Raw genomic sequence first — 16074 nt, 5'->3', positions numbered from 1 at the left:
GGCAACCCACTCCAGTGTTCTTGCCTGGAGATTCCCAGGGACGGGGAAGCCTGGTGGGCTTCCATCTATGGGGTCGCACAGAGTCAGACACGACTGAAGTGACTTAGCAGCAGCAGCAGGGAAGCCTGGCATGGTGCAGTCCATGGGGTTGCAAAGTCGGACTTGAATGTGTGACTGAATTGAACTGATTCCTCCTAAGAATTCAAAATTATAATATAGAATGCAATTTCTCTCGTGTCATGAACTTGATGATTCATTCTTCTGGAACCCTGAGGTCCTAGTGATTTTAGGACATTTTGGAGGGTACTTTATATATTTTGTTCTACCATAAATTATTATTTATCTTTATTTTCTATGTCCTACATTTTTCTAGATTGCAACTAAATTATAAGCCTTTTAACAACATAAAACCTGTGTTTTCAGAGGCAAGCATGAATTGCCAAATTACTGGTTTTCATGATACAATTCTGCTTCATTTAGTTTGGATATTAAATAGGTTTCTCCTTAAAGATGCATGCATACTATAAGCTTTAGCTCAGAAAAAGTTCTGGAAGTTTTTAAAATTATTTAAGAGTAAAATTCTGTTAATTTTGAAAAGTGGAGGTATTTAGACACATGTTATTCTTGATCCCATTTACCAGACACCCACTGAAAACTCATTCTAAGCTATGCAATACAGCATCTATATGTCCATTCTTATCCCTCATCTTTCCTTCAGCAGCACAGTTGGTGAGATTAGACATGCAAATAAAAGGTTAAATAATATAAATATAAACAGATTTTACTATCCAATATATGGTGGAGAAAAACTTAAGCAGCTTTAATAAACAGACTTCAAAGATCAAGTCATATCTACTTCTTGCTACATGAGTTCTCCAATGGCCTTAAGTTAAAAAGAATAACATTCAGTCATAAACATATTTGCCACTCCATTTATTTATATGGTCATGGCCTTAGGATTCAAAGCCTGAGTCCAGGATATTACAAAGTACAATTATATATTAAAGAAATAAACAAAAAGACAGATGGTTTTTATGCTTCATTGATCCAAACAACTGATCTTCCTGTGGAATCCCAAATGATATCTTTTCCTGAACTACTTACTGATAAATATGTATTGCAACTGATCATAAAAAAATTAATATCTTAAAATCCTCAGAGTATTAAAATGGTTACTTTTTTCAACTACCCATTCAGTATGCTTTCTGAACATACAAAACCTTGCATATGTAGAACAGTATAAAACGCTAATATTTTAATGTGTCTCACAGCAGACAGAAGAGCATAGCAGGAGAAAATCAATGAAGCAAAACTAACTTCCTTCTATGCCAATCACTTTTGCAGGTACATTTATCTTCCAGGCATTTTGGGAATTGATCCTTTCTGTCTGGCTTCCTTTGTCCTCATAGGAAGTGAGAGAAAAGTGGGAAAAATAATGTTTATTTGAGCAAAAGCCAGTTTGGGGGAACCAAGGAACAGAAATGACTTTTATTTTTTATTTTACTTTGTAACTTCTGTGCTCAGTCAGAATGAGAATACCTATGTTTACTTAGTGCTACCACAAATTATAACTAAAAAAGCAACCAGTTTTTATAAATTCCTGCAATTTTAATTTATTAATTTCACTTGACAAGATGAACTTTAGCTTAGGAATCTAATAACTATTTCTAAGAGAAGCTTCTATCCATTCCATGTCCCCTTAGAGTAACAAAATGTTAAACTTCAGAACGTGCATCTCAGAGATGAGAATACTCCATCCTGGAGAATAAGTACATTATTCATATTATATGATGATTTAATATTATGACTCAGAAACCAGATCTCCTATCACTCACCTCAGGATTTTAACCTGGATGAAATACACTGCAAAAAGAACATTTCCTGAGAAACTGTGGAAGTAAGAGCAGAGAGACAAACAACAACAAAACCATAAAAAGATAGTTCAGTGTTCAGTTCAGTCACTCAGTCATGTCCGACTCTTTGCGACCCCATGAACTGCAGCATGCCAAGCCTCCCTGTCCGTCACCAACTCCAGAGTTTACCCAAACCCATATCCATTGAATCAGTGATGCCATCCAACCATCTCATCCTCTGTCGTCCCCTTCTCCTCCTGCCCTCAATCTTTCCCAGCATCTGGGTCTGTTCAAATAAGTCAGCTCTTTGCATCAGGTGGCCAAAGTATTGGAGTGTCAGCTTCAACATCAGTCCTTCTGATGAACACCCAGGACTGATCTCCTTTAGGATGGACTGGTTGGATCTCCATGCAGTCCAAGGGACTCTTAAGAGTCTTCTCCAACACCACAGTTCAAAAGCATCAATTCTTCTGAGCTCAGCTTTCTTTATAGTCCAACTCTCACATCCATACATGACCACTGGAAAAACCATAGCCTTGACCAGACAGACCTTTGTTGGCAAAGTAATGTCTCTGCTTTTTAATATGCTATCTTGGTTGGTCATAACTTTCCTTCCAAGGAGTAAGCGTCTTTTAATTTCATGTCTGCAATCACCATCTATCATCTACTTATGAAATTCATTTTTTCCTTTTGTTTTATCAGTTTCTCCCTCTCTACTAGATTATTTATAAAGGCAAACAAATCTCTATTAAGCAACAAGAGTAACATCAGCACAAGATGTTAGAGTAACAAAATTTTCCCATAACCTCATATTTCTCCACCCTCCTTTCTCTGCTTCTTAGTTAAAATAATCTTTTATAGTTCCTGCTTTAGTTTGCAGGCTTTTCAAAACCAACTCTAACTCAGCTTCTGATCTCAACATTCTCTTCATTTGATTCTTCTAATCATGAATGACTTCTTGCTGCCAAATTCCATGATCATTTCTTTGATTATTTCTGAACAATCTCTGTATTCCCCTGAGGTCAGTATTTCATCCTTCTTAAAACATGTTCTTCTTCAGGATTTCTTAACACTACACTATTTTCCCTAGTCCATTCATAGCTTCTTATTGGGCTCCTTTACTGGGTGCTATAAATACTATGATGTCCCAGAACTCTGTTCTATATGCTTTCCTCTTCTTTGTATGTGTGCCCTTTCTTCAAGGCTCTGGCTTTCACTAATATCAATGTGCTGAAAAGACTCTGAAAACTGTCTCAGAAGGGTGTCTGCTATCTAAATTTGTATACTGTCATCTCTACCTCTCTACTGGTAAGGATAATAGTCATGAAACAACATAAAATAATCCATACAGAATCCTTGAGTTTTGTTTCCAAACCCATTCCTTCCTGAGCATTTAATCTGAGTAAATGACCCTATAATATGACCATCTGAACAAGCCAATATCTCAATTATTTTCCGATTTGAGATTTTATTTAATTTCTCTTTTTACTTCCCATTCTAATTTCTAATCCAAAGCCTGGTCCTATTGACTTTATCCAAGAAAGAAAAAATATTTATAACCCGAATTCATCTACTTTTCTCCATCTTCATTTAGTTCAGTTGCTCAGTCATATCTGACTCCTTGTGACCCAATGGAGTGCAGCACGCCAGGACTCCCTGTCCATCACCAACATCCGGAGTTTACTCAAACTCATGTCCATTGAGTCAGTGATGCCATCCAACCATTTCATCCTCTGTCATCCCTTTCTCCCACCTTCAAGTTTTCCCAGCATCAGGGTCTTTTGAAATCAGTCAGTTCGTATCACATGGCCCAAATATTGGAGTATCAGCTTCAGCATCAGTCCTCCCAATGAATATTCAGGATTGATTTCCTTTAGGATGGACTGGTTGGATATCCTTGCTATCCAAGGGACTCTCAAGAGTCTTCTCCAACACCACAGTTCAAAAGCATCAATTCTCCATGCCCAGCTCTTTATACTCTAACTCTCACATTCATACATGACTACTCAAAAAACCAATGTCTCTGCTTTTTAATAAGCTGTCTAGTTTGGTCACAACTTTTCTTCCAGGAGTAAGCATCTTTTAATTTCATGGCTGCAGTCACCATCTGCAGTCATTTTGGAGCCCCCCAAAAATAAAGTCTGTCACTGTTTCCATTGTTTCCCCATCTATTTGCCATGAAGTGATGGGACCAGATGCTGTGATCTTAGTTTTCTGAGTGTTAAGTTTTAAGCCAACTTTTTCACCCTCCTCTTTCACTTTCATCAAGAGGCTCTTTAGTTCTTCACTTTCTGCCATAAGGGTGGTGTCATCTGCATATCTGAGGTTATTGATATTTTTTCCAACAATCTTAGTTCCATCTTGTGCTTTATCCAGTCTTCATTACCTCTTTCATTATCTCTCATCTGTCCAATGTGATAACATTCAATGGTACTCGGGGCTGGTGTACTGGGATGAACCAGAGGGATGGGATGGGGAGGGAGGGGGGAGGGGGGTTCAAGATGGGGAAAACATGTACACCCAGAGCAGATTCATGTCAATGTATGGCAAAACCAATACAATAATGTAAATTAATAAAAAAAATTCAATGGGTCTCTTTGCCTATACTTTATCTTTTCTACAATTAATTTTCCATGTATAGCTAGAGTGACCTTTTTTAAATGCAACTCACATTTTGTCACTTTCCCATTTTCTTAAAATCCTCCAACAGCTTTCCATCACACCTCAAATAATTACTGTGATTTTGCAAAGCTTTATTCTATTCACCTCTACAACCTCACCTTCTACTTTTCCAAGTTTTCTCTGGATACACTGGTCTTCTTCATTTTTAATTCAGTTTCCCTTTTAACTCACCAAGCATATTCAAATTCAGTTCCTTTGCAAGGACAATAATAATAGCTAAGATTTATTGAACTATAATAATGGCTAACATTTATTAGACAATTAACTGTGTATCAAACACTAATCAAAACACTTGGTGTATATTTTTATATAATCCTCCCCAAAACTGTTTGAGCTAGGTATTATTACTGCTATTACCCACCAGACACTGAGAGGTTAAAAACTGTTCAAGACCCCCAGGGAGTGAGTGATGCAATCAGGATTCAAATCCAGGCAGATTTCTTAAACCGTTACTCCAGTTACTTTAGATCCTACCTTCCTCTAGTTGATTCACTGTCTAAACATATCTCTCTTCAAGGATCCATAGCTTCCTCCTTGTCAATTAGATCCTAAATTAAACATCACCTTCTTTGAAAGGTATTTCCCTATCCACCCATCTAAAGCAGTTCCCCTGTCCCTCTTTATCAAATTACTCTACTAAAATATACACTAAATTTATTCTTATCTGATCTATTAGCTAGGTTGCTTATTTTTCATCTATTTTCTCACTCTTCCCATCAAAATGTAAGCTTCACCAGAACAGAGGTGTTATGTCTTTCTCATCACTGTCAATTTTATTTATCATCAACAGATATTTAGTGCACTCAATGCTACATCTTTTTTTCTCCAAATAGTTTTGTTATGAAATAAACTCTACTTAACTTTCCTTGCCAGTGGAATTCAAAAAAGGAAAAGAAGAGGAACAGAAAGGATAGCACGTAAACTATCATATTTTGAGAAGCTAGAACCTATGAACCTATTTTGTCTTCCTGTTCACCTTATACCCTCAGTATCTAGCACAGTCCTGGTACATAGCAAATTATCAGTAAATGGTTGTTTAAAAATACTTATTTCACATTTAAATCATAACTTTATTTCACCCTCTTACCATATTTCAGAGAAAAATCCTACTGCTGCAAGAGGAAAGCAAAATCATTTTTAGTCGAGGTTTAGAAGCTTTTAACGTCTGGTGTAATTTCTATCTTAATTCCTGGTCTAAACAGTATAAGGCTTAGCAGTATCTCTTTGCCATATAGATACAATGCTGGGGTAAAGCCAAACGCTTCAGAAGCCAAGATGCCCCAAACCACCAAAGTGTTATCAGTTTCTAGAAATGTTGACTCATAAGATTCATGGTGAAAATGCTAGTCCCAAAGAGCATTAAGCCCAGAAAACAACTTAACATCTAAAGTATGTATATGACTGAAGGAAATATGAGCTTTGCATCTTCTTGCTTTGTCCAAGCTATATTTCAGTCTTCAGGCACTGGAGGCCGCCTATGGCAACCGGGTCAATTTTGCTGAGAAGACAGGTTAAAAACCCCAGTTTGAGGTTTAACTTTATGGTCTGTCCATCTAAAATGTTATATTAAATTTGTAACTACAAAATCTCTATTCACTTTCAGTATCAAAACAGTCTGACATCATCATAATTTATTATTGATTGTGTTACCATTTGGTTATTTCCTCTGGGTATAAAGTTTTGTGGGGATGAATATTATCTTACATTTATGTTTCATATTTGGTACATTATATTACTAATTTAAGCTGGCATCTGAGATTCTTTGTATCTTCTTTTTTAATGATCATGAAATGTTATTCACCTTTGAAAGATATTTTTAAAGACATTTTATACTATTTATTCCTTCTATAGAGAATAGATATTCAATAGGCGCATATTCTTCCAAGGTCATAATCCCTTACTATTCTGAAGTAAAAAAAAATTCTACTGGAATCACATGATCAGTAGCTTTCAGTACAGCTCCTGCAAATGTATTAACCAATGTTATCACTTACTAGCTTAACACCTATATGAAGTGACTGAGAATGTTAAAATTCATAATATGGATTCTACATTTTTAAGATTAAAAAACTGAAGAGAGATTGCATTATTAATTGTTAAACAGAGAAAGAAGTTTAGAGAACACAATTTCAATCTAGTGCTTACAGTACTGAAATCAAATTAAAATGCAGAGTATTTTCACAGCTTCCAATTCTGGGGACTATTTGCATCTTCAATTTCCAGCTACCTCCTAGACCTGCAAGGAAGCATGGCAAATAAAAATCTGGGAATGATTTTTCAATAGGCAGTATATAAATGTGACTTCTGCTTTTTTAATGTCCACTTTTAAGTTTTTGTAACTATATTAACTCTTTAAATTATAATTCAATATTATATGCGCATGGCTAGAATGAAAAGCAACAGTTACCTCCTCGGCACCCATTGGCACTAACAGGTTAGAGGAAGAATTTCAAAATGGCAGCCACCATCATTGGCCTCAGCAGGGTGGCCTGAGATTGCAAAATTGCTCCCACCAGCATCTCAGTCCATAGGTAGTATCCCAATTGCTTTACACATCTCCAGAAGATGCTTAAAGATCAGGAAGTGGATCCTCTTCACCTATGGTCCATGAACTTTTTAATCTTGTGCTTTGTTTTTCTCTTGTCAAGAGGTCCACCTCTACCTCTTCTACCCATCTCAGTGCTGTCCTCTTACCCTTTGTTGCGGAGGCTCTGTTCATTCAGCTTTCAGATCCCTTTCCAAGGGAATAATACTCCATTGGAACTATTCCATATGTAGTTGCAGATTTGCTGTATTCATGGAAGAAGGTGAGTTCAGGATCTTCCTGCACTGCCATTTTGAGTGCTCTTAGATGTTGAGTCCCTTACTTTTCTTCAAAGCAGAGCAGCTCCATCCTCAGCTCTTATCTCCTTTGCATAGACATGATTGCATCTCATTTAATCCTACACCTTTAATTAATTACCACTCTCCATCACTTTCTGCCTTCTAGATATGTGTTAAAAGTTTCTTTTCCACTCATGACTTTTGTACCATTCTCTTTGCTTTGACCCCAGCCCCCACATTTTACTTCTTTACCATCATTTTGATGAGATCTTGCAAAATAAAGGCAATAAAAGCACTATCATCTATGTCAGTTACTTTTCATATTCCACCTACATTTGATATTTATATTTTGTTCAATGAAATAATTTATTGTTCACACCTAAGGAGGAAGCCACATATTTTACTTTGTGGTGTTCTCTTAGTAAAAGGGATGTCTTTCTATCTATCTCAACATACTTATACTTTAAATTTTCTTGCACTTATCATCTGTGCATTTACAAATATTTATGTAATCTGCCATTAAAAATTATATAGCTTTCACTTATTGAGTGCATTCAGAGAATACATTCAACTTATACTCTTTCGGGATACATTTGGGGCTTCCCACACAGTGCCATGGTAAAGAATCTGCCTGCAATGCAGGAGACCTGGGTCAGGAGACCTGACCCTTGGTCAGGAAGATCCCCTGGAGTAGGAGATGACAATCCTCTCCAGTATTCTTGACTGGAAAATGTCTTGGACAGAGGAACCTGGCCAGCTACGGTCCATAAGGTTGCAAAGAGTCAGACACAACTAAGCACAACACAACCCAGGATATATTTACCTTTTCCTAGTTCAAACTGATATGTTTTACTCACATACTTTTCATGAGTTTATACCAACTTGAGCTAATATGTTTAACCAACAATCTTGCTATTCAATAAAGATAATGCCACTCGACCTCTGATTGGCTCAGTTTATCCGGTCTTGGGAAATTATAAGGTAATTCATATATATAAAATGTACAAAGATGCTATCACATCTAGTTTTCTCAAAAAAAAAAAAAAAGAAGAAATATCTTCAGCTTAGACTTTATAAAAAGCTGGGTATTACTTACTGAGTAGTTATCAATGAAATAATAGAACAAAATATAATGTTATCATTTATCATCTTTCTAGCTGCATGCTTAGTATTCTGCCAGTTATAAATTCTTATGAGGAACATACGTAGAGAAAAATTAGCCAAGATAAGCCCTAAGCTACAATTAGTTTTTCCGTTTATTTGCTTGGGGATCTGTTCTTTTCTTTCCAAACACTCAGGAACCAAAAGGAATTAAGGAGAATTTTATCAATTCTAAGGACAGGCAGAGGTGGATAAGCAGCATGGGCCATATAGAACAATTTTTTAAGTGGAAAAAAATAACAGAAAGGAAAAAGTGGTATAAATGGATAGGAAATAATATTTCTTCATTTAGGCCAAAGTCAACATTGATAGACACTCAGAATGTATATGATAGATCACTTTTAAATTTTGCTGTTAAAAAAAATTTACAAAATGCTTGGGTTCCTTTTTGGTTTAGACTTTGGCACTTATGATGTCCAAGCTCTTCCTAAGATTTTATTTATAACTAGAGTGATAAAAAGTATAATTTTTCAACAAAGTAATTTTTATCATTTATTATATCAATTGATACTCTGTATCTTTCATGGCATGGGACTACAGGGTCTGAGGGCTTGACTTTTGAGGGATTTTTTTTCCCTTGTACTAAAGCTTAGGGCTGTTCTACCAGACCTAAAGGCATTTTACCCTTCAAAACTTTACCTCATTCAGGCAGACTGTGATTACAGCATTATTATTATATTTTATAAAAATAACTTTCACAGGAGCTGCTCATTTACCAGTAGAAACTGAAAATCAGCTTATAGAATTCTTTCTAGCTTATAGAAGTAGTCCAAAGTCTCAAAGCATGAGGAGAGAGGGTCAGGTGAGGGGAAGCTGAGCTGAAGATCAGGTAAACAGGTCCATGGATAGTTTAACTTTTCTGACTACTTAGAAACAGCAGCTGAATTGGTAAAATGACTTTCTTCATTTATTTCTGTCCAGATTATAGAAATAATGTCTCATTTTAAAACTCCACACTTTGGATTTACAGCACTGAAAAAGCCACTACTTGTGATTCAAATTATAGTTAAATCTTAGCACCCAACATAAATGATCATTTATTTCAGTTCAGTTGCTCAGTCGTGTCCGACTCTGCGACCCCATGAATCACAGCACACCAGGCCTCCCTGTCCATCACCAACTCCCAGAGTTCACTCAAACTCATGTCCACAGAGTCGGTGATGCCATCCAGCCATCTCATTCTCTGTCGTCCCCTTCTCCCCCTGCCCCTAACCTTTCCTAGCATCAGAGTCTTTTCCAGTGAGTCAACTCGTCGCATGAGGTGGCCAAAGGATCGGAGTTTCAGCTTTAGCATCAGTCATTTATTTAGAATAAGTGATATTAATTCTCTTTGTTTTGTTTTAGGATTTGTTTCTTTGCTGTTGGTGTAAATATGTGTTTTGGAATCATTGGCCATTTTCACCCAACATGTTTATATTACTCTATTTTCAGCTTGTGGCAAACTGATGAAAATCACAGGCCCAATTACAGTCAAGACATCTGGAACCCGATTTGGCGCTTGGATGACAGATCCTCTAGCATCTGAGAAAAATAACAGAGTATGTTGTTTCCTCAAATACCTTTGCTTAGAATTATGTTTTATTAAACTTTATGTCTACTAGACTATTCACTTGTTTTCAAGGACATCAGTTTGTACTTGAAAAGTACCATACTGTTTGCAAATATTTTCAGTTTGATATAGCATATCTACAGATATGTCAAACTTACTTTAGTAAAATGTTCTATCCTATAATTTATCAGTATAGTGAGTCTAATTTTTATTGGTTTTAAACCTGTTTTATGCTTCTAAAGGGCTAATTATAAATGGACAAAATTCTCCATATACTCCTTCTATAATTTGCTCCTTAGTGTAAAAAAAAAAAATAATAGTAAATAAGTAAAAATCTCAAGAGTTAATCAATTCACTAAACAAGCCATATATTCCTAGAATGTAGGGGTAATTTTAAAGAAAACAGTGCTGAAACTTTAAGGGTATTTGGCAATATCTGTATTAAGAAAATCAGTATATTAGAAACCTACCGTAGATCTATTAATGTTTTTCAACTGAACTCAGTATACATTAGGATTCTCAAGAGTTATAACCAGTTATATCCAATTAAGTTTAGTAGCTTAATTAGTAAAATTATTTCATTAAAAGGTGGTTGTACCTATAGGCTCTTCCAATGAATAATTATTACTAGAAAGTTCTGTGGTGTCCATAAAGGGAAAATAAGTTGAATGTACAAAATTAGACCATATATTTTTCAGAGCAAGGAATGGAATAAATAAATTTTCCAAATGTTATGATTTTTGCAATTATCACTAAGCAAGTTGGTCAGGTAAATGAACAAAGTGATGTGTTTTGCATTGATATATGGTTCACTCAGTGATAAGCACCAAATGATCAAAAATTTTAAAAACAAAAAAGAAAGGACAAAAAGCAAATCAATTTCAAGGCAGTACATTGTTCCTTTCCATGTAGGCCATGCCACTGTTTTTTGTCAAAGTCTGCAGCAGGTAAGTGGAAAGAGAACATTCCAGAGCCTGAGAATGACAATAGTAATATGTCCTGATTCTCAGTGTTTTTATTTTGGAATTCTCAAAAACGTATATAATTTAGTTATTCCATTTCCTCTCTTTTTTCCAGGTTTGGTACATGGACAGTTATACCAACAATAAAATTGTCCGTGAGTACAAATCAATTGCTGACTTTGTCAGTGGGGCTGAATCAAGAACATACAACCTCCCTTTCAAGTGGGCAGGAACTAACCATGTTGTCTACAATGGCTCACTCTATTTTAACAAGTATCAGAGTAACATCATCATCAAATACAGCTTTGATATGGGGAGAGTACTTGCCCAACGAAGCCTGGAATTTGCTGGTTTTCACAACGTTTACCCTTATACATGGGGTGGGTTCTCTGACATCGACTTAATGGCTGATGAAATTGGGCTGTGGGCTGTGTATGCAACTAACCAGAATGCAGGCAATATTGTCATCAGCCAACTTAACCAAGATACACTGGAGGTGATGAAGAGCTGGAACACTGGCTATCCCAAAAGAAGTGCAGGGGAATCCTTCATGATCTGTGGGACACTGTATGTCACCAACTCCCACTTAACTGGAGCCAAGGTGTATTATTCCTATTCCACCAAAACCTCCACATATGAGTACACGGACATTCCCTTTCATAACCAATACTTTCACATATCCATGCTTGACTACAATGCAAGAGATAGAGCTCTTTATGCCTGGAACAATGGTCACCAGGTCCTATTCAATGTCACCCTTTTCCACATCATTAAGACTGAGGATGACACATAAGCAAATGTAATTTGCTGTCATCAATCTAAACGGTGTCGTTTGTGATCAACTCTATAGGACCCCTTCTGTTTTCTCTTTATTATAGCTTTCATCATTTCTCCAAAGCACTTTTTATTATAAAGTTGGTGTTTCAAAAATCATCTGAACTTGTATAAATTAACCTGTTGGAAACACATCTTAACTTCTTAATTTACAAGGCCTATCATGTCCTTGTCATTAAAAGCACTAAAAGAGCTTAAGTGGCTAAAGTCATACTTTTACAAAAGATTAATGATCTGCCTTATATTAGAGTCAGAGATTAATGGTGGCTTAAATGCATGAATTTTTTTTTTTTGATCTGTCATTTTTTTACTGTGTTTTGCTCCACATCAGAAAATATTTTGGTAGGAATTAGGGGAAAAAACACTTTCCCCTCATTTATTTCTAAAACAGATTTAAAGATCTTATTTATATGAGAAAATAATATTAATCATTTTGCTGTTATACAATTATCTGATGCGGTGCTGTACAGTCATTTTTAAATCTCTTGCTAATACCTTATGGGCAATACGTATTTCTACCATTATAACCACCATTGTGCAATTGTATCTCTTCACTTCTGTGAAAGTAAGTAATATTTTTTATAAAATACACTGAAGTTTAATCTCAGTAATTATTATGGGTCACTTTTCAAGAGTGGTCAAGAAAGAAGTATCTTCTCAACCTACTCCTTTACATAAGCATTATAAACTAAAAAGAAAGCAAGCCAGATCTCTTACAGAGAGTCTTTATTTTACCCCAAGTTTATTGGATCACTGACATGGAATCCTAAAACTGATTCAGTAAGGATGAGCTACTCTGTTCACTCCACTGGAAGCAACCCATATAGTTGCTTGCAAAGATGCAGCTTGGTCACAACTGGACTTGACTCTACTCATTTATTACACATTCAAATTTTGTTCTTATATAATTAAGTATATTAATGTTTTAACTTAAATTTTTACATATAACTGGCAATAATTAACTCTTATGTCAGGATTCTAAAAGTACATGAAGCACACATGAAAACCCTTAAAATTAAATTTTTGTAATGTCATCTAGACTTATAAATTCTAAAGAGCTGTTGGCAAGATTTGTACAAAAGAAAATTGTGGGAAAACTTGGGAGTTGCCCAAGTAGTTTAAATGTTTAAATAATCAATTCAGAACACAAGATGGGAAGACAACCCCTTGTTACCCTGATTCATTGTGTGCAGAAGTGGTGTAACAAAAAAACAGAGCTTTAATAATATTTTATGTTAATAACACCAAAAACATATAATCAATGTATATGAAACATGTCACTGTGTTTAGATGTACTTTCTACATACTTAAGGCAGTTTTATGGAAACCAGTGTGGGCTGGTTTTACAATTTAAAAAGTATATTCTATAATAAACAATATATAACTTAAATTGTTGTAAATGTTTAGTTTCACATATACATAATATCATCATTTCCTTTGTAAAGTAAGGATATAATAAATCAGATAAGGCATTGTATAAAGAAATAATTAAGAGTAATTCATTTCAAATGTCACAAGTAAAATATCATTCTCAAATATCTTACCATCAAAATTTTAGGATGAAAAACTCAATCTTGAAATTGTTAAAATTTAACAATTTTTTTTTTCAACCTACAAAAAGATATTAGCATGATTTAATGAACATTCTGTGTTCTTTTGCAATGCTGTCTTCTCTTTGAAACATTTACGTATGTTCTCTGCTTTTGAGAGAAAATTTAGGGGACTCACTTGTCATTGTAGACACATTACAAAAATATTCAGCCAATATTTTGTACATCAAGAGTTTGTATGAAGAAAGTCAATTTCAGAAATGAATGAATTTTTAGTAGATGGCCTCTAGTGGATATCTGGGTCTCCATTACATTCAAAGAAATAAAGTAATATGATATCGTGTAAATTCAAAACCTGGATGTTCACAGCTTTTTTGTGAGATGTACGGCTTGTAAAGCACTTTATTGTTTTCTATGGAAGAGTTCATCACCATATCCAATTATAGTGTATGTGCTGCTAGAGCAAGCACAGATTTTACTACTGTCACTACAATGGGGGTAATATAGGTTTAAAAGTGTGATTTGCATTAAACACTTAGTTTAAAAGTGTTTCTTAATAAATTATCAGTTTGTGCCTGAAATAAACAAGAACTTACTCTAATCACTGTTTCTTTTTAAATGTCCAACAAATAAATTTTATGAGGGAAACACTATTTTAAAATCATACTTGTTATTCAATCAGTAAAGAAATCCAAGCTCAGAAAGTTTTAATTCTAAGTGAACTGTATAACTGGTATTTTTCTGAATTAACCAGATCATTAACAAACTTCTATGTCATTTAAATAATAATATGATCATGGTCTGACTGTGTTTGTGTGACATTTATTTTTGTGGTCTTGAATCATAATACTTACTACTTGCACATGCACTTATACCTATGCATTCAGAAAATGACAGTGTGTTAGAGCATTACCAATATGTAGAGATAAAAAAGAAAAAGAAAATAAGTGTGCATATGAGTTAAGGTTGTGATAAGATTTATCATGAACTCAAAATCTCTATCTATGGTTCCTATCACCATATTTATAAATTTCATCTTCATAATTCATAGCATTTTCTCTTATGAAATCTTATTTTCATAAAGTCGATTCTTAGTACTATCAAAAAAATAGTCTTCAGATCTGAAAGTACCATCAAAAAAAGTACAAATCTTTCAAACAGAAGAATTATTTTAAAAGCATAAATATAAAATTGTACTTACGTTCATCAACAAATGAAACCTGTTGCTTTTCTACTAAGGTAAATTTTACATTAATCCCTTAGCTTTATTCTCCTTAAACAGATTTTTTTAAAAACCCTGTCTGGTCTCCTTAGCACTCCGGATTACCAAATTTTTTCTGGAAAAGCTAAATCTGAATGCAACTGTCAGCAAAATTAAAAGTATCCCTTCAAGTTAGAACAAATATGAAAAATCATCAGCATTGTATAGTTTCTAAAAGCCAAGCCTTCTAGAAATAGTATATTTTAAAAAAGAATAAAAAATGGCACCCTTTTTGTAGAAACCAACATGATACTGTAAAGCAATTATCCTTCAATTAAAAATAAATAAAATTTTTAAAATGGCATCTTGCTAACTTGACAAGGTAGGTATGATTGTGCACTTTACTAAATGTAAAATCTGAGTTCTTATATAATATAAAATAATGTCAGTTTATAGATAAAGCATATTTTTCCTCTCCATCATCACATGATAAGTGGACCATGAGAAAAGCTACTATAAAGTGGTCTACCTAGCACAATATGAGAGGAACAGTAATCAAAACCTAGATGCTATAGGATGACACAAAGCCTTAATCTCTGACTTCTCATAGCTACAAATAATCATTTCTAGAAAGGCTCAGAGGCAATGCATATCATTCAGTTTAGTGGGCTGTATCTACACTAAAATGTAGACCATTGAATGAGTTGTTTCTAAAATTGAGTAAAATCAGCATAAATCTCTTAGCTGATAGTTTGTCATAATCAGTGACTCTTCAGAAAAGGTCCTGAGCTTAATAAAATGTGTTCTGTTGAATTGTTGAACTTCTACCAGAAAAAACACAATGAAAACATTAGCTTGTGAAGGAAAATCAACTTTATCAAACTTTTCCGTTCCGTTCCGTTCCGTCGCTCACTCGTGTCCGACTCTTTGAGACCCTGTGGACTGTAGCCTACCAGGCTTCTCCGTCCATGGGATTCTCCAGGCAAGAATACTGGAGTGGGTTACCGTTTCCTTCTCCAGGGGATCTTCCCGACCCAGGGATCGAACCCGGGTCTCCCGCATACCAAACTTTTAGTTAACTATAAATGATGAACTCCATTGATGGCAATCTCTTGAACAAAGAGCAGAAAAGTTTACTCTACCACATAACCAATCAGAAGGAAATCCTCCACAAACTGACTTTACCAGGCTGATTTTTTTCTGACTCATACCTGAAAATTATGTGATATCCCTCTTCATCAGGTTTAGAAGACTCTAATCATTTTTGCAGTCTGCCTTGTCTCCTAAATATCAAACTAACAGAAAACATATCCTCTTTGAAGCTCAGTTCACTGATTGCCATATAAGTTTTACAAGTATAAATTATTATTATTGAACATGACTTGAAAATAATATAAAAAGAACATAAATGTGTACCTTGTCAGTACTTTCATAATGATAACCATCTTAAAACATCACT

General features: G+C 34.8%; 1 protein-coding gene across 3 annotated transcripts in view; it reads left to right on the top strand.

Moving 5' to 3' along the window:
- The window catches only part of OLFM3 (olfactomedin 3), a 46209-nt gene extending 34337 nt beyond the window's left edge, over positions 1-11872 (top strand). For all 3 annotated transcript variants that reach the window (XM_055402847.2, XM_088834880.1, XM_088834879.1), the window contains 2 exons: positions 9951-10057; positions 11146-11872. In XM_055402847.2, coding sequence (XP_055258822.1) covers positions 9951-10057; positions 11146-11823 — 785 coding nt within the window. In that variant the 3' untranslated portion in view covers positions 11824-11872. The remainder of the gene's footprint in view (positions 1-9950; positions 10058-11145) is intronic.
- Positions 11873-16074: the final 4202 nt, after the last annotated feature.

Source organism: Moschus berezovskii, chromosome 4 (assembly GCF_049115385.1).
Source record: "Moschus berezovskii isolate FMDL1 chromosome 4, NW_MosBer_1.0, whole genome shotgun sequence".
Lineage (NCBI taxonomy): Eukaryota > Metazoa > Chordata > Mammalia > Artiodactyla > Moschidae > Moschus > Moschus berezovskii.
The sequence above is the reverse complement of the archived record's forward strand: the minus strand, read 5'-3'. Positions and strand labels throughout refer to the sequence as shown.